The sequence below is a fragment of the Carlito syrichta genome, unplaced genomic scaffold (assembly GCF_000164805.1).
Source record: "Carlito syrichta isolate Samal-C Ts95f unplaced genomic scaffold, Tarsius_syrichta-2.0.1 Scaffold47750, whole genome shotgun sequence".
NCBI classification, from domain to species: Eukaryota; Metazoa; Chordata; class Mammalia; order Primates; family Tarsiidae; genus Carlito; species Carlito syrichta.
The window spans coordinates 250,145-270,086 of NW_006991846.1; the positions used below are offsets into that span (position 1 = coordinate 250,145).

Here is a 19,942-nt window from a genome sequence, read left to right on the forward strand (position 1 = left end):
TTTTTTTATTTTCCTTTGTTTCAGAGTGTTGAATATCAAGAAGCTATGGAATGCTTCCAGAAAGCAGATAGAAGGAGCTTGTTATCTGAAATTCAAACACTACATGCACAAATGAATGGTAGGAAAATGACTCTGAAAAGAGAACAAGAGAATGATAAACCAAGCCAAGGTATTGTTATATGCAGGTTCATATAGTTACATAAATAGGTGAAAATATTTTACTGTGTTTTCCTTATTATTATATTATCATTTAGTTAAATATACTTATTATTATTATATTATACTTATTATTATTATATTATACATTCAGTTTGCTTTAACTGAACATACTTGTTCAGGGTCTGTCATTCATAACCTAAACGACGAACAAGATATCCGCAAAATAGGAGGCCTACTTATAACTATACCCTTTACTTCTTCCTCACTACTTATTGGAAGCCTTGCTCTTACAGGCATTCCTTTCCTTACAGGCTTTTACTCTAAAGACCTTATTATTGAAGCTGCCAGAATTTCATATACCAACGCCTGAGCCCTCTCTATTATACTGCTTGCTACATCCCTAACAGCCGTTTACAGCACCCGCATAATCTTCTTCGCACTCCTAGGCCAACCTTGCTTCCCAACTTTAACAAACATCAACGAAAACAACCCCCTTCTAATTAATCCCATTAAATGCCTAGCCCTAGGTAGCATTTTCGCAGGAATTCTCATCTCAAATTCTATCCCTCCCATAACAACCCCACAAATAACTATACCCTCATACTTAAAATTCTCAGCACTTATTGTCACCGTTTTAGGATTTACACTAGCAATAGAACTCAACAACCTCACATATTTTCTCAAACTAAAATATCCCACTCAACCTCTCCTATTTTCTAACTTACTGGGCTTTTTCCCAATTACAATTCACCACCTATGCCCTCTTATGAAATTATATATCAGCCAAAACACAGCATCCTCACTTCTAGACCTCCTCTGATTAGAAAAAATAATACCAAAAAACATAGCTAAAACTCATATATACACATCCACAATCACCTCCAACCAATCAGGCATAATCAAACTATACTTTTTATCCTTTCTTATTACTGTAATACTTGGAACACTTCTTATTCTCTAAAAACCCCGAGTAATTTCAATCACAATAAAAATAGTAACAAACAAAGACCAACCCGCAACCCCTATTAATCAGCTACCATCACCATACAAAGCTGCCACCCCTACAGAATCTTTATGAAACAAACTAAATATATCATCCTCAAAAATAACTCAATCCTCTAAACTCTTAAGCCCAATACTATCATGATATAATATCCACACAACCATAAACAACTCTAACAATAATCCTAATAACAATACCCCTCACATAGAAACGCTTGATCGCCAAACCTCTGGATACTCCTCCATAGCCATCGCCACTGTATACCCAAACACAACCAATATACAACCTAAATAAATTAAAAACACCATTAACCCAATAAAAGCTCCCCCAAAACTTAATACTATTCCACATCCCACCCCACCACTAACAATTAAACCCAAACCCCCATAAATAGGAGAAGGTTTTGAAGAAAATCCTGTAAAACCTACTAAAAAAATTATACTCAATAAAAACACAACATAAGTCATTAGTTCCCACATGGACTTAAACCACGACTAATGACCTGAAAAATCATCGTTGTTATTCAACTACAAGAACTTAATGACAACCTACGAAAAACTCACCCCCTCATAAAAATTGTTAGCCACTCATTCATTGATCTCCCCGCACCCTCTAACATCTCCACATGATGAAACTTCGGCTCCCTCTTAGGAATTTGCCTAGGAATTCAAATCATCACAGGACTATTCCTGGCCATGCACTATACATCAGACACAACAACCGCATTTTCCTCTGTAACACACATCTGCCAGGACGTAAACTACGGCTGAATCATTCGATACTTACATGCAAACGGAGCTTCCATATTCTTTATCTGCTTATTCATACATGTAGACCGAGGTTTGTATTACGGCTCTTACACTTTCCTAGAAACATGAAACATTGGCATCCTCTTATTATTTACCGTGATAGCAACAGCATTTATAGGCTATGTACTTCCATGAGTACAAATATCATTTTGAGGCGCTACTGTCATCACCAACCTCCTATCAGCTATCCCTTATATTGGCACCAACCTAGTAGAATGAATTTAAGGAGGCTTTTCAGTTGATAAAGCCACCCTCACACGATTCTTCGCCTTCCACTTTATCCTACCATTCATAGTAGCAGCCCTTGTAATCGTCCACCTCTTATTCCTCCACGAAACCGGATCTAATAATCCATCAGGAACCTCCTCCGACTCTGATAAAATCCCATTTCACCCCTACTTCACAATAAAAGATATTCTAGGATTAACAGCCCTAATACTACTACTCATAACCCTAGTACTCTTCACACCAGACCTCCTAGGAGACCCAGATAACTACACCCCAGCTAACCCTCTAAATACCCCACCCCATATCAAACCAGAATGATACTTCCTATTTGCCTACGCAATCTTACGATCCATCCCCAATAAACTAGGAGGCGTCTTAAGCCCTAGTATTATCTATCTTAATCCTCGCCATCATCCCAATCAATATTACATACATCCAAACAACGAAGTATAATCTTTCGACCACTCAGCCAATGCTTATTCTGAATACTAGTAGCTGACTTACTAACACTAACTTGAATTGGAGGCCAGCCTCTTGAACACCCATTCTTCACTATCAGTCAAGCAGCCTCTATCCTATATTTCCTAACCATTTTAATCCTTATACCCTTAACTAACCTGATCGAAAATAAAATGCTCAAGTGATAAGTCCTCGTAGTATAACTATTACTTTGGTCTTGTAAACCAAAAATGAAGGAAACAACCTCCCTAGGACCTTCACCTCAAGGAAGAGGCTTGCACCCCACCACCAGCCCCCAAAGCTGGCATTCTTTATATAAACTATTACCTGCATACTTATATTTATACTTATATTCAGTTAAAGCAAATTTCCTCAATCATATTATCTTCTCAATCTCATAACATGTATATTTGTTACAAGGGGGGTTAGAAGATTGTCAAATTGGTTTTAAACAGCTATATGTAATTTAAAATAAACTGCCACTGTCCTTTAGAGGACAATCATTTAAAAGAAAAAGAAATCCACAGTGAAAGCAGCTAATTCTTTTTTAACCCTTTTTTTTTTGAAAATTGTGAACTATAACATGTAGAAAATGCAAATATATGTAGGACCAATTACATCATTCATGGGGAAGTAGAATATTGCCAGTATTCCAAAAGCCTCCTTCCCCAAAATGTGTGCTCCTCTCAGTAACTTAGAGGTAATCATTACCTGATTTTTCTTTAGTTTTATGATCTACTTGTATATTCTGTCACCCAGACTGGAGTGCAGTGGCCGCTCCCGGCCACCGCAGCCTCAACCTGCTGGGCTCCGGCGATCCTTCTGTCTCAGCCTTCCAAGTAGCCAGAATTACAGGCATGTGCTACCATGCCCGGCTGATTTTTTTGATTTATTGTAGAGATGAGGTTTTGCTGCCCAGGCAGGTCTCGAACCTGTGGGCTCAGGCAATCCACTCACCTCCCAAAGGCACAGGATTACAGGCTGAGCCACTGAGCCTGGCTTACTTTTATATTCTTAAACCATGTAAGTTTAAGGCTTTTCCAATTTTGGAACTTAATCAGTGTGTTTTGTTCTGTTTCTTTTACTTCTTTATTACATTCTTCCAGGTTACTGCATTTATCTCTAGTTAATTTTTATTATAATATAGAATTCCCTTGCATAGATATTCCAAAATTTATATATCTACTCAGTGATTGAACATTTGGGTTGTTTAAACTTTTTAGCTGTTATTTAGCTGTCAGTACCATTATGGACATTGTAGTACAGTGCTTCTGATGCATATGCATATGAGTTTATACCTAGGAATGTAATTGCTGGGTCAAAGGATACGTATCCTCAAATGCATTAGGTAGCATCAAACTGTTTTCCTGAGTTGTCATTTCAGTTGGTACACTCGCTAGCAGCATATGAGTACTCTGTTGCTTCACATCTTTGCCACCAACTTAGTATTATCAGACCTCTGTTGCCAGTATGTTGGGTGCATAGTAGATTCTTAACGTGGTCTTAATTGACTTTTGTCTAATTACTGAAGTGGTTGGGTTCTTTTTTATATGATGATTGGCTAGTTGGATTTTTGTTTTAGTGATATTCTTGTTCAGATTGTCCTCTACTTTTTGATAGGGGTGTCTATTTAAATTGTGCTGCAGATAGAAATTAGAGAGTAAAGTGAAATCTAATTTTTATTGTGTCTAATGAGGATACATGCCTGTGTTTTTAGTAATTTTGTTTCTTGTAAATTGTAGAAACACCTGTGCTTTTGCAAATTTTGAGAGTCACTGCATAGTCTCATACTGGTCATTAAAAAGCTGAAGCATTCTTACCCCAATTGAAGATTGTTTTTAGAGATAATTCATTCTTATCGTAATTGAAGATTGTTTTTAGAGATAATTAATATTGTTTTACTTGGGTTAAATAAAACATCATTGAAAGTAATTATAAGTGTCACTAGATTCATATTTAATATGTAAATCTTTAGCTTCTGTAGTTTTAAAAGCTTAAATTAACGTGACTGATTATTGTCAAAAGCCATTGTTATTCCTGTCTCTTAACATCATTAATATGAATTGTGATATGAATTAATGAGCTTACTAGATCTTAAGTTAAATATTTTTTTATTACAGTAGTGTTACATATTTATGGTAGAATAGAGAAACAAAAGAATAAAGTAAAACTCACTCCTAGAATCACCAAAATCCTAAAATAGTGGCTGTTTAACACTTGAGTAAATATATCTTCAAACTTTCCAATATGCTTGTGTGCATAAGTTTGCATTTTTCATTAAAAAGGCATCCTGATGCATATTTTATTGCATACTTATAAAAAATTTAACATACTTATCGATTTTAATTTTTGTTTGTTTTCATTGTAACAAACATGCAGCAAGGGTTTGGTTCATTTTTAATGAAAACAACAGGATCCAAACTGATGTTTGAAATTCTCACTTCTGGGATCCGAATTATAGTAACATGCTTAGAGACTGTCTGCAAGAAGTGTACAACAAAACACGCAAACAGCACTGGTTATTGCAGTTATAGTTACATGAGTAACTCCTCCAGGTCCTTATGTTGCTATCAACAATCTCAATTTTTTTAGTGTTGATATTCTGAATGAACAAATGAGGTCCTAGTCATAGTATTGTGTTAACATTTAAAGTTTTTAAAAAATTTTAAGTCTTGCATCCATTAATGTATTCTCTTAAACTTTTATCATCCTTGTATATTTACAGTTCTGAAATCTTGACTACTGTGTGAGGAAAATAGGCACACACACACACACACACACACACACACACACACCAACTCTCGGTTCTGTAATCTTTTCACATTTGCTTTGTAGTAATCTAAATTACAGAGCTGCTGTTATCAAGAAAATACTCATATTTATAAACCAAATGTGAGTTGCTTGATTGTATTTTAAATATTAACCACTTTCCATTTAGAAATCTTGGAATATAATATACAGCAGAAGCAGTCTCAGCTGCTGGAGATGCAAGTGGAGCTCAACAGTGTGAAAGACAGAGCAACAGAACTGCAGGAACAACTGAGTTCTGAGAAAATGGTGGTTGCTGAACTGAAGAGTGAGCTCGCACAAACTAAATTGGAACTAGAAACAACACTCAAGGCACAGCATAAGCGCCTAAAGGAATTAGAGGCATTCAGGTGTGCCAAGCTTCCCTATTACAAATGTGTATTAGTGAAGGAATTGGCGTGATTTTGTCATAAACACTGTGCAAATATAAAAATATAACATTATACCTCATATACAAACAACATGAAACTATGTTATTTTAGGAAAAACTGTAGTAGAGAGAAAAAACTGTAATTGTTTCTAAATTATGAATTCATGATAATATTGACATATTATCAATTGTGGCTTTAGTTCTATGTGAAACTTACAGAATTTATGATTTTGACATTTATTTCACCACTAACTAATTTGAATTGTTATTTATGAGCTCAGTAGGATTTGTGGTTTAGTTACCTAAAATTTGCAGAATGTTTGAAGAGATAATACTTGTATAAAGGATATGTTGGTGTAAATACTGAGATATTCTGCTTGCCAAAGACACATTATGAGTATAATCATTTTTATGTTAAACGTTGGTTATACTCACAGAAATACACATGGTAATTCCCATGTTCAGTAAAAGACAAGGGAAATTTGTGTTAATATTATTTTATAACAACAAATTGCGTGATTGTTTGCAATGGTAAATAATAACTAACAGTTGTACTACTAGGAGCAGTTAAGAATCACAATCAAGAATCTTCTATCTTTACATGGTTTATATTTTCTTATTAGCTAGTTTATGCCTCAACTTTTCAATGAAAACCTCTCTCTCTCTCTCTCTCTCTCTCTCTCTCTCTCTCTCTCTCTCTCTCTCATTCTCATTATATTCTTGGTCAGCATGGTTTTATGAAAGTCCATTTGTCTCTCTGATGTAGATTGGAAGTTAAAGATAAGACAGATGAAGTGCATTTGCTTAATGATACACTAGCAAGTGAACAGAAAAAATCAAGAGAGCTCCAGTGGGCTTTGGAGAAAGAGAAAGCAAAATTGGGATGCAATGAAGAACGCGATAAAGAAGAATTAGAGGTATTGTTATCATTATGTTTATATGCCTTTAGACTTTCCTCCATGTAAAGTGTCAACCTTAGACTCTTTTGTAAACTCATAAGTTGTTCACTATGTATTGAGTACTACTATAATGTAATCTAAACTGCTTTATGAGGAAATGCTAATGGTGTGATGATTTTTTTGTCTTGCTGCAACATGTTTTGGGAATATGAATTTATGAATTGGTGCACACACAATTTGATAAATAGGGCAGTCATGTCAGTTTAATGCAGAGGAAGTTTTGGTTCCTGTTTTCTCCTGGGAAAGGGTAACAGGGGTTCTTCTCTGGAGAACTTGCTCCAGAAATTTAAGATTATTTAAAGTGAACATTGGGTTCTTCCAGAGAGACACACCCCAGCCTTGCAAGGCTTTCAGCTCAAGGAAGGTTATACTACATGCAGTGCTCACTTTAATGATAACCTCACTAGCTCTGAGATCTTCTAGCCATGTAATCCTAGTTCCCACTAACTTTATGTTTAAAAAAAAAAAAGTGTTGCCAGCATTTTTGTCCTATTTTTTGTTTTCAAATGTCCACTATAGTTGCCTCCAGGCATAGTGAAGTCTCTACCCAGCAAGGATATGTTATCTCCCCAGATACTAATTACTATTTTTAACTATTAAAATTTTGCATAGATTCTGAGTTGTTGTCCCTAACCTTGCTTTCCCCATGAGCCCTATTATTTTTAGAATGTGATGCAAAACACAAGGTGTTTCAGGAACCCCTATCACATTATGTCATGAACGCTTATATGTATTTTTATACAAATGTATTAACGTGCATAGGAGTCTTATCAAAACATAAGATCTCCTGGACCACATTTTTAGAGGTGGATATTATTATAAGAAATATATTCTGCTTTGTATTACTTAGCCGGATAAGATTAATGTTTTAAAAGAAAAGTATTATTATCTTAACTCTCTTTTTTGATTAAAATCAGCTGGCTGTCTAAACAATGAAAATGTAAGTTAATAAACTGGATAATGCTGTATCTTCTATTACCAAATACTACCAACTTAGTATTAATAAACGCATGGTTGCATACTTATATAGTATTTTTAATAATAGTAACAAGTTCTTAAATTTGATTTTTCTCCTACAAGGATCTGAAATTTTCACTAGAGGGTCAGAAACAAAGGAATACTCAGCTAAATCTACTTTTGGAACAACAGAAACAACTACTAAACGAATCACAGCAAAAAATAGAATCACAAAGAATGCTATATGATGCCCAGTTGTCAGAAGAACAAGGTCGGAACTTGGAGCTTCAAGTACTTCTTGAATCTGAGAAAGTTCGATTTCGGGAAATGAGTAGTACCTTAGACAGGGAGCGGAAATTACATGCGCAGCTGCACAACAGTGATGAAAGTGGGCAGCCTCGACCATCCCTACCCTCTGAGGATCTTCTTAAAGAGCTACAGAAACAGCTGGAGGAGAAACGCAGTCACATAGTAGAGTTGTTAAATGAGACTGAGAAATATAAACTGGATTCTTTGCAAACAAGACAACAAATGGAAAAAGATAGGCAAGTTCATAGAAAGACATTACAGACAGAACAAGAAGCCAACACTGAGGGACAGAAAAAAATGCACGAGCTCCAGTCCAAAGTAGAAGATCTTCAGCGCCAGCTGGAAGAGAAAAGGCAACAAGTTTATAAGTTAGACCTTGAAGGAAAACGACTGCAAGGAATTATGCAGGAATTCCAGAAGCAAGAACTAGAACGAGAAGAAAAACGAGAAAGTAGAAGAATTCTGTATGAGAATCTTAACGAGGTAAATTGACACTTTTTCTTTTTAAAAGAAAAGAGTATACTGCAGCCCTCTTTGACCATTAAATTTTGATATTGGATTAAATTATCTAAGTAGCTGTATTCAAATCATTTGAAAATGAAATCTATAAAAGTTTATTTGGAATATAAAGAATAATTGCATTCCTTTAAGAAAGAATATTGTTTGTTTATGATTATTTTATTTTTCTGTTCAAAATTGCCAGCCAACCACATGGAGCTTAAGCAATGATCGAACTAGAAATTGGGTTCTTCAGCAGAAAATAGAAGGAGAGACAAAGGAATCAAACTATCCTAAGTTGATTGAAATGAATGGAGGAGGAACTGGCTGTCATCATAAGTTAGAAATTATCAGACAAACACTTCAACATGTAGCTTCAAAACTACAGCATCTAGCCCAGAAAGCCTCTAACAGGTTAGACTTTTCTGCCTGATCTTTGGAAAAATAGCATTCTTATCAGACTGGACAGGTCTCATCCCTTACTGATAGCTAGCCAAGGCTGGAGAGTTGAGACTTTTTTCTTTTTTTTTCTTATTTTTGAATTGGAGTCTCACTCTGTCACCCAGGCTGGAATGCAGTGGCACGCTCACGGCCACCGCAGCCTAAGCTTGCTGGGCTCAGGCAATCCTTCTGCCTCAGCCTCCAAGTGGCTAATTTTTTGATTTATTGTGGAACGAAGTCTCGCCATGTTGCTCAGGCTGGTCTCAAATCCCTGAGCTCAGGCAGTCCTCTTGCCTCTACCTCCCAAAGTGCTGAGATTATAGGCATGAGCCACCGTGCTAACCAGGAATTGAGATTTTTAAAGTAATACATGTTTACCTTAGGAGATTATATTCTTTAACAAAACTCATATACCTCAAGATAACTAACTAACCTTGAGAACACTTACTGTAAGGGAGAAGTGGTCAGTGAAGCAGATTGTCACCTGATCTGTAATGTTGTGCTAGTAAACACCCCTGATTGAGAAGATATGTTTTGACATTTTGTCTTTTTTTTTTTCCTAAAGGCTACAGTTTGAAACAGCAGATGATGAAGATTTCTTTTGGGTTCAGGAAAATATTGATGGAATTATTTTACAACTACAAAAATTAATTGGCCAGTCAGTTGAAGAGGTAAGACTTTTAAAAAAAAACTCCTTCTAAAGCGTGAGAGTAAAGATTTAATATAGACTATGAATTGTTTGAAATTGGTAGCATATTTTGTAAACAGTTTTAATTTTATCTTTTTATTTATTTTAAATATGAGTAATAATTTTTATCCTCTCCTAATAGAAGATAAAATGAAGGTTTGGGAGGGAATTAGCTTTCATTATTGTTACTGAATAAGTACATTGACCTCTTACTGTATTAAGACCAAGAGTGGTCTGACATCTGCCATTACCACTCTTTGGAACCACCCTTAAAATCTGACCAGTGTTTTCACAGTTGACTAATCTGGTGAATCCTTTCAGTCCCTCTCCTGATTTCTTTGTAGCATTTGACATTTGACCCTTTCCATTTTCTTAAAACCCTCCTTTCCTTGCTTTTTGTGTCAGTATTCTGTCATTTCTTCCACTTCTTTCATTAGTCATCTTCATGGATTCTTCATCCTTCTGTCCTCTTCCATCTTTTTCTCTAGCTATAGCTGTGAAAATTCATTCAATTCTGCAACCTGAGCTCTCACTAGACTTATTTTTTGAACAATTACTGATATTGAGCACCTACAATACACCAGGTGCTGTTCTAGGTTCTGGTGATACAAGGAGCAAATCTGACAAAAACCTCATCCTTGTGGAACTTATCTTCTAGGGACTGTGGTTCTAGTTTAGGCCTTTTTCTTGTAGTCCAGATGTATATTTTCAATTAGTTAATAAACATCTTTCCTTAGGGAAATGCACCCCAGAGTGACCCCTTAGCAGTCTCAAAGGCACATTCCAAACTGAACACTGTCTTCCCTTTCTCCTTCCTGCCCTGGACCCACACTTCTGATCATATCACCATCCAGTTTAGAAAATTGGAAGTCACCATAGACCACCTTTCTTCACCCTTACCCACACATCTAAGCAGTCACAGAGTCCTGTGCCTTCTGCTCTCCCATACTCACTCTTTCTTTGTCATTGCCTGCATTCAGACTATGAGTGTTTCTTACGTGGACTATTGCATCAACTCCCTGATGAGTCTGCCTGATGCCAGGAGTTTGTTCTACTTTGCATACTGCTACCCAAGGAATCTTCTTAACATGTACATTTTGTGTGTGGCATACTGCCTAAAGCCTTTCATGGTCCTCCATTGCCTACATTGGTTTATTATCCATACAGTGAAGCAACCTTTACTCTAGCCTTACCAAACAATTTATAGTTCCCTAAAGGCAATATGCTCTTGCTCAAGCCTTTGTGTCTTCATACATGCTGTTCCTTCTGCTCGATATGCCCTTTCCTGTCTTCTTTTCTGCCTGATAAATTTCTACTGTTATTTAAGACTTAACTCAAGTACTGCTTATTCATGAATTCTGTTGCTCTCAGTGCCTGTTCAGTTGTATATGTGTTATTCACATACACTTGTGCTTATTTGACCTTATGCCATTTTATTTTTCCAGCCCAGCTTAGTGTACCCAGGTACTTCTTGTGGTTCATTGACAGAAAGACTACTGAGACAAAATGCTGAGCTTACAGGACATATCAGTCAACTGACTGAAGAAAAGAATGATTTAAGGAACATGGTTGTGAAGCTAGAAGAGCAGATCAAGTGGTATCGACAGGCAGGACCTGGTGGAGATTATGTAAGTCTGTTTTTTTTACTATGTCTATATATTTGAGATACCGTATAGTTATCATTTCTGTTCTTTAGTTTCAATTTTTTTATCCTGATCATGTAAAAATATCAAGTATCTAACTCTAAGATCTGTGGAAAATTATATAGGAATGACAATAATGTCACTATTATTACTAGGTACTAAATTACTTATAATTACTGTTATGTATTAGGAGTCATATCTGCACTAGATTATGGGTTATATACATAAGAGAATCTCTAATCCACGTCCAGCCTTATACTTGGGAAAATTGGACTGAAGTCATAGTCAAACCAAGATCTATTTATCTTCAAAGTTAGATACTTGCTACCTAGGGACAAAGAGCAGACATATGTAAAGAAATGTTCAAATGTAAAGTCTCAGAGTTTTCTTTAGTTATTTATCAGTTATTATATTCATAACTCAAGTGAAAGATGGTGTTAAATATTTCAATCTAATAAATTACTCTGGGAATTTAATTTTAAAATTTCCATTAAATGCAGAATTGGCGGTAGTAGGAATCTGCCAGGGGGTGGGATGCACACCTCATCAACAAGGATACCTACATAATGAACATTTGTATACCTAACCCTGAATTGTACCCCAACATCTTTAAAAGAAAAATTAAAAGAAAAATATGTCCATTAAAAAGCTATAAAATAAATTGCTTATTTCCATAATCACCCAATATAAAGATAGTAAGACAACTGTACAAACAGAGCGCATCTACACACCTTCTATAGGAATCCACTTACCTATGAACACGCTGAATTGTTTTTCTCCACTTCTCACACTAGGCTCAACATGTAGGCCCAGATAGTCCATCCATTAAGTCTCTTGACTTTTTTTTTTTTGAGTTGAAGTCTCACTCTGTCACCCAGACTGGAGTGCAGTGGCCGCTCCTGGCCACCACAGCCTCAACCTGCTGGGCTCCGGCGATCCTTCCACCTTAGCCTTCCAAGTAGCTGGAACTACAGGCGTGTGCTACCACACCCGGCTAATTTTTTGATTTATTGTAGAGATGAGGTCTCACCAAGTTGCCCGGGCGGGTCTCAAACCCGCAGGCTCAGGCAATTCATTCATCTCAGCCTCCCAAAGCGCTTGACTTTTTTTAATATCAGATCTATGAAACCTTCTCTGTAGCCAGGCTTTCACAAGGACTTTTAGTTGTAAAACTAATCTACTCAGCAGAAGACCACATAGTTAGACCTAGTGTATATTCCTTAATGTCAGTTGAGATTGGCTTTAAACTTTCTCTGGATACAGTTGGAAAGCTGATATCCAGAGAAATCCATCATGAGGCTATCTTTAATATGTTTAACTCAGAGGTTTTCTTCAGAGACTGTTCTTAAAAATCATGTAAGCGGGGTAGAGGGGGAAATCATGTAAGTAGGCTTTGGTCTTTGCAGGCTTCTAGGTTTTCCTTCAATAGTGGTGCCAACATTGAAGCCATCATTGCTTCCGAAAAAGAAGTATGGAACAGAGAAAGGTTGACTCTCCAGAAATCCTTGAAAAGGGCAGAGGCTGAAGTGTACAAACTGAAAACTGAACTAAGAAATGACTCTCTTCTTCAAAATCTGAGCCCTGATTCTGAACATGTCACATTAAAGGTAGGAGACATCTCATATCTAAACGTATACCACAGCTTGTTCTGCCTTTGCCTTATTTCATCTCTCACTAACCTTAACGAACAGAATTTGGGTGGCACTCAGGCTGTGTCTCTAGGTCTCTTTTTTATTCAGTCTGTGTTGTGAATACAGGTCTCTAGCTGGTCACCGAAAGTTGGTGGAAAGGTATGCCCAGGACTGAAACCAGATGAAGCTCTATTAACAGTCACAGTGGCAGCACCCTTAAGCCCATGGTTCCACTTCCCAGTTTCATCCCTAATAGAATGCCATCTTTTCAACTCCTAATGAAAGCTCTACTACTATCAGTGTAAGAGCATCATGGTCTATAAGATAATAAGCCCTCTGAATAGCCTCTCTAGTGACTAAGAATTTTGTGGCAAAACTACCTTAATCAGTTAACATAAAATCCAAAAGAAGAAGAATGAAAAACTTTTGAAACATTTGTTTCAACGATGGAAGGAACATAAATATATGACTCTAAAGGGACAGAGAACATTAATGTTTAAAAAGGTAGATTAGTGACCAAATAAAAATAGAACTCTAAACAATTAAAATAATACTCAGATAACAAAGTGATGATGAAAGTATTTGCAATAAATATGATGAATAGGGGCTAAAATGCACAAATAAAAAGCATAACTATAAGGTTCGTATTCAGATTCCATTGACTAAAAGAGGCAAATGTCTAATTTATCTTAACTTTCAACTTTGCTGATAAAGTAGAAGAAAATAGTGACAGTATACCTGCCATTCTATTTCTACTACTATTTTTGTTGCTGTTGCTATTAAAATGTAAATTATTTTCCCCTAGGAAACAGTTTGAATATTTTCTTTTATTTTTATTTTTTGAATATTTTCTTAATGTCTTTATATTCTTTCTCCTATAAATACAGAGAATTTATGGTAAATACCTGAGGGCAGAAAGTTTTCGAAAAGCTCTCATTTATCAGAAAAAATACCTGCTGCTGTTACTGGGTGGATTCCAGGAATGTGAAGATGCCACCCTGGCCCTGCTTGCCCGGATGGGAGGACAGCCAGCCTTCACCGATCTAGAGATGATCACCAACCGTCCAAAGGGCTTCACCAGGTTTCGGTCAGCTGTCAGAGTATTGGTTGCAATTTCAAGGTAAAGTACTTGAAAGAAAATGAATGTTACTATTAGACTTTCTAAAAGGATTAGCTATTTGTCATCCCTCTTCTTTGCTGACTGTACTCTGTATAGTAGGAGACAGCTGCCATTACTGAAACATGCTTGCTTCTTTCTAGCTATTCATCCTTTTAGCAGGGATACTTTATGTTGTACTGGGTAGACCCTGTGAAAAAGGCCTTCCCAGGTGCAGACAACTGGTGACTTAGATCTGTCCCATCCAGTGAAGAAGTGTTTTTGACAAATTGCTTCAGGCCTGCATAGATTTATTTTCATTACTAAAAGAACCCACTCTTAGTGCCAAGATGTGGAATGTCCTGTCCTATTAGCATTCAGATCGAAGGTCAGCCTTTAGGGCACTGGACTTTGCCAGAGCTTTTGTCATTCTTTCTCTCGTAGTTGCAAGATAGGAACTCTGTGGTTGAAATGAAGCCAAGACTCAAACCACCTCAAGGATCTGGCCTGCTGCAGTCCCGTAACCTGGCTGCTGTGCATACCTAGGCTTCTCCATGCGTTTTCCTTTACTTCTCTAGGAATCAGACAGAGTCTGAAAGGAATTGTAATTTTTAAAGTTCTAGCTGTCAGGTCACATCTCATGCTTTTTCAAGGGGTTTTGCCCTTTTTCTTCACTTATTTTCCTTTGAAAAATATGACACAGTTTTTTAACTGGAAGCTGCTGAGATCATTTAGTCCAGAATTTCATCTCACAGTTGAGGAAGCTGAGGCAAGGAGAGGTCATGAAGCCAGTAGTGATAGAGCTGGGACAAGCATCCTGGTCTCCCTGCTGGCTGTCTAAACAGGAGCTGGGGTTTCGTCTTGTTGGCCTAAGGGTCTAACCTCCTTCCTTCTGCTCTTCCATATTAAAGACCCCTGGTTCCAGTTCCTCCTTTCTCATCTTTCATTCCCTTTCATTCCCTATACCTTGTATAGGGTAAACTAGGGTAAGTGCTGAGATGCCTTGATGTAGAAAGTTACAGTTTCTGCCTGAATCCCTAAAGGCAACTTCCCTTCTAGTATAGAAGACCGGTATGCCCAGTACTTGGAAGACACTGAGTGAGTGGGAGGCCACAGGAGCGAGCCAGTTGTTTTGATTAGAGGTGTCTGGGAAGACACCAGTGTAAAAGTTGCTGTTGAAGGATTTTACTCTACCACTCTATTTTTTCTGGTCCTCTTATATATATTTATTGTATTTTGACCCTCCTAAGACTGAATCTTGAAACTGACTGGAAAACTGATATTCCAAAAGCAGGCTGACACCTCTGTTCCTTTTGAATCCAGTGTTGTTCTGCCCCTTACCCCTCTCCGGCCTTCTCAGCACACTTTTACTGCCAATGGAGGGTCCTTTTGTCCTCTTCCTGTTTCACTGCCCCTTCATTCCCCATTCTTTTCCTTTTTCATTGCTCTGCACCCTTTGTCTGCTCTTTTCCTGTCTGCCTTTGTTCTCAGTTCCCTTTTCCCCCATCTATCCCTACACCCAGACCCTGATCCTGGTGATGTGAGAGACTTCTGGTGCCTCTTCGGTAGAGGATGAAGGGTCTTGAAACCCTGGTCTTCTGTTCCAGTTGAGTTTGCCACAAAACAGGGAGCATTTACGTGTAATCACAATTATACTGAAATTTAAATTTGTTGTTTTCATATTTAAATGTATGATGATTTTGTGGGAAGTATATATTAAGTATATATTTATATTTTCTACATTATAGATGTGTTGTGAAATTTTATCTTGGAATCTTTTTTAGAATGAAATTTTTGGTTCGACGGTGGCATCGAGTCACAAGTTCTGGTTCCATCAATATTAACAGGGATGGCTTTGGATTGAATCAAGGTGAACTAAAAATAGTTCATTTTCTTATGTTTATGACTCTGTAAAGTTACTGCATGTGTAATACTTTCCAAATAATGAATTCTGGAGCCAGTATTGTCTAAAGACAGCCCTTATAACTAACAAAGCTGGGGACCACACTGTTAAGAAAGGAATAAGAGCTGGTTTTTATAGAACACTCAGTCTGTACCAGGCCCTGCTCTTCTCGTGTATTCTTGAAATTCTGTGATGTGTGTATAGTTGTTAATATTCTCACTTACAGATGAAAAACAGGGGTATGGAATGTACATGCCATTTGCTCCATATTGCCCAATAGGGACCAGTGTCAAACACTAGCAGTCTGACTCCAGAGCCCATTCTCCTTAGGACTGCCCATTCTCTTTCTGTTCAAGACAGGATTGCTGTTAGTTATGGGGAAGGGTTATGGTTTGAAGTGAGTTTACCAATAGGTTGTACAATAACAGTAACAGTTAAGATTCCTTCTCTCTACACCTAGAAGACGAAACAAGCTATAGCTTAAACATTTCAGGCGTAAAGCTGAGGTCAGAAGCTGGGGAGCACGTGGTTACAGAGACATAGCTGCATATTGTTGTTAAACCACCTTTACATATTCTGCCAGTAACTGAGCAGCAGAGAAAGGGGAAGTATATTTGGTATCTAAGCACAGTATTTTAAATATGTTATACTGAAACAGCTGAAATGTGTGCCATAATGAGCTGTGTTGTATACTAAAAGTTAGCAAAACTTGATTTCAAGTTAGTAGAGTATGGTGGTTATATTAGTCTAATATTTTTATCCGCATCATTTCCCACATGCCACATATACTCTACTTCTTACCTCTCATCTAGTTATAGCTAAGAAGTCTTTTAAAAAGAAAATACTTCAATTAATAGTTTTCTTTTGCGGCATAGTCCCAATTTCAGAAATTCAGTATTCAAAAGTAAACCAAATAACATTTGAAAACCAATTTTTGTTAATACTGTTTTTCTCTTTTAGTAAGAATAATTAAAAGTGACTATAAATATGAGATGGCGTAGTATAATGCAGTATGGTCTTTTGAGCCACACCTGTTCTTAGAAATTTTTCAAAATCTTGGAATTTTTTTTTCTTCATGAGCTAAATTTTGGATTACTTCAGGTGCTAAAAAGACTGACTCGTTTTATCATTCTTCTGGTGGACTAGAGCTATATGGAGAACCGAGACATACCACATATCGTTCAAGATCAGATCTGGACTATCCAAGGTCTCCTCTACCATTTCAAAATAGGTAACAATTTGAGAAAACCTCCCTTGAATAGTTACATATATTAATATCTAACAAAGAAAGGTAGACATTGTTAGGGCTTTGACTGTTTTGCATTGAGATAGCTAGACATCTAGCTGTGAATAATCTACATAATCTAAGGCTCAGGATCAAAACTTGTTTTTGAATTTGTAACTGGCTTCCAAGGATGTAGGAAACAAAGCTGTCTGTGTGTTATTTAGCATATGCTGTGGTTGGACATTGGGAAAAGTATTGACTAAAATGAATAGTCTTTAACCATTATGAAAAACTGTACAATCTGAGGGACAATGCATTTATACATATCCAGCATTTACTGAGGACTTATGCATTGTACTGGACATTCTTATGTCTTAAGTAGCTTAAGTTCATTGAAGAGTTATTTCTTTCTCGTCACAAACTCAGAAGCATGTGGGATATAGATTAAGCAACGTACAAGCAGCCTGCCAAGCAGCCTGCCATTTCCGGGAGGGGAGCAGAGGCAGTTTGGTTACTTGCTTGCATTGTTTCTGTATCATTTGGATTCATGTACATATTTTTAATCCTTTAGGTACCTAGGCACTCCAGCTGACTTAAATCCTGCTTCTCTAGCGTGTTCTCAGCTTCAGAATTATGATCCTGACAGAGCCCTGACAGATTATATCACTCGGCTAGAGGCACTGCAAAGACGACTTGGAACTGTACAGTCAGGTGCTCTGAGTTTAACCACATATTGTCAGCCCTGTAATACTAGACTCACAGCTCCCCTTTCTTATCAACTCCTTGGCCCTCGTCATTAGTATGATTAAATCTTCCAGTTTAGTTCATGAGTTCCCAAGTCTGCCAGAGCTTCAACTCTGTATAACCAGCAGAGAAACTGACTTTAAAGAATTTAAGTCAAGACATGAGTTATCACCCAGGATCCCACTCCCCCCAACAGTGATTTGCCACTTCTTCATTCAGCAGATTGATCAGACAGAATGCATGATGAGCACCCATGTGCAAAGTACTCTGAGACTATAGAGCCTGTTGGAGAACATGTTCCTTAGTAGTACATGATAGAAAGTAGCAAGGCATTCCCATCAGGTGTTGGGAGAAGAGGCAGGAAGCAATTGCTTTAAGCACTTACTGCTACTACATTGTACTTTTCTGTATGATCCAAAAAAACTATCCCATTTAAAAGACTTTGTAAGAATGATTCTTTATTTGTGTTTGTTCAAAAACATACACAAATGACTTATACTCCACATCTTTACAATAAAGAAAACATACACAAAAAAATTCATACAGCAAAATAGAGGTGGCTTTGCTGTTCATTGTAGGAAAGCCTCTTTCCCCGATCCTTTCAATTCACTTCTGATCCAGAGAATTTTACTCTTTATTAAGGACCCTTTTTTCCTATCAGTCCTATAAACTATAGGCTTATAACAGGTTGTTTTAAATTAGTAGTTTATCTGTTCATTCAACAAATAATTTATTTAATCCAATCAACTGGTAGTCATAGACTTATTATCATAGCTGAGGTGGGGTTTTTTGGCATCACAAGACCACAAGATGTTTCAAAATGTATAAGGTATAGAATATTCAACCTTCAGAGCACTATACAGAAACTCTTAACATTAGTCTTACTTAGAGTCAGTCATGGTGACTTTTAAATACACATCCAAAATCTCTTTTACAAATAAGTTCAAGTAGAATATGACATTTCAAAGAACAAAGTCACTTTTTGAAAAAATGGAGACTAATAGTAATCTCCTGCTTTGAGTAAACTCTAGTCTGATAGAAGTAGAAACCTAAACTGAAATCATTTAAATGTCTTGCTTTTCTTTCGTAGGTTCAACTACTCAGTTTCATGCTGGCATGAGAAGATAGTCCTTTGAAAACATCGTTGATTGAAGTGATTTTAAACTAACTTCCTTTTGTAAATCAACGGTTCTTTTGTGCTTTTGTATTGTGAATATTCAATGGGACCAATATGAACACAGCTTATGATTGTATTCAAATCCCTTGCCAGCACATGACAACAAACTGGAATTTGTACATATAAGCATTGTGTGTGTATTCATGCACAATAATCATTGAATTACATGTATATTTGTGGAATGATAATTTAAAACATTAAATTATAAGCCTCATGTATTTATCAGTGGGTAAAAAGATTAAACTTTTGTGCATTATGGTAACTGCTGAATGTGTAGCTTGAGGTGTCTTGCTTTTCTTATAAGGCTACTGAAGTTACATGTTTCTGCCTAATATATTTGCTACTGGTGATGAAGACAGATATCACTTGTAGAGACCTATTTTTGTATAATGGTAGAAGTTTTGAATTTTATGAGGTATTTTGTCAGGTACTGAAATAAAAATGGCTTCACCATTTTCACCACACTGCATTTGAACCTTCTTCATTTTTAACTGAACCATAATTTTTGGTGCATATCTTCTCGTTACTTATTTCAAATATGTAGGATTTAGGAATTCAGAAGGTTGTCCTAATCTTAGACACTGCTGAGGGTTTTCTCTCCCTCCTTTGAGGAAGTTTTCTGTGTGCCTTTGTATCAACTTTATGTTTACATAATGTTTTTTTAAAAGCTATATTGGTATTTCATGTTTAATCCTTATTTACTCAGTTATATTTAGTGTTGCTTGTATCCAAAAATGTGTCCTCACAAATCCATGGCCCACTAAGAAGATGCAGAAATAATTTAACCAAAAGTTCTTAATCACATTACAGCAGGATTAAACAGTATTCCTGCTTT

The 19,942-nt window shown here is 36.7% G+C and overlaps 1 protein-coding gene across 3 annotated transcripts in view; it reads left to right on the forward strand.

Moving 5' to 3' along the window:
• AKAP9 (A-kinase anchoring protein 9) overlaps positions 1-19,571 on the forward strand; it is a 164,415-nt gene extending 144,844 nt beyond the window's left edge. For 2 of the 3 annotated variants that reach the window (XM_008048614.1, XM_008048626.1), the window contains 13 exons: positions 25-169; positions 5,597-5,816; positions 6,603-6,753; positions 7,876-8,544; positions 8,765-8,973; positions 9,566-9,671; positions 11,134-11,316; positions 12,738-12,938; positions 13,850-14,082; positions 15,843-15,928; positions 17,063-17,192; positions 17,758-17,897; positions 19,021-19,571. In XM_008048614.1, the coding sequence (XP_008046805.1) occupies positions 25-169; positions 5,597-5,816; positions 6,603-6,753; positions 7,876-8,544; positions 8,765-8,973; positions 9,566-9,671; positions 11,134-11,316; positions 12,738-12,938; positions 13,850-14,082; positions 15,843-15,928; positions 17,063-17,192; positions 17,758-17,897; positions 19,021-19,058 (2,511 nt within the window). In that variant the 3' untranslated portion in view covers positions 19,059-19,571. The remainder of the gene's footprint in view (positions 1-24; positions 170-5,596; positions 5,817-6,602; positions 6,754-7,875; positions 8,545-8,764; positions 8,974-9,565; positions 9,672-11,133; positions 11,317-12,737; positions 12,939-13,849; positions 14,083-15,842; positions 15,929-17,062; positions 17,193-17,757; positions 17,898-19,020) is intronic. The other variant, XM_008048619.1, reaches the window with a different exon arrangement.
• Positions 19,572-19,942: the final 371 nt, after the last annotated feature.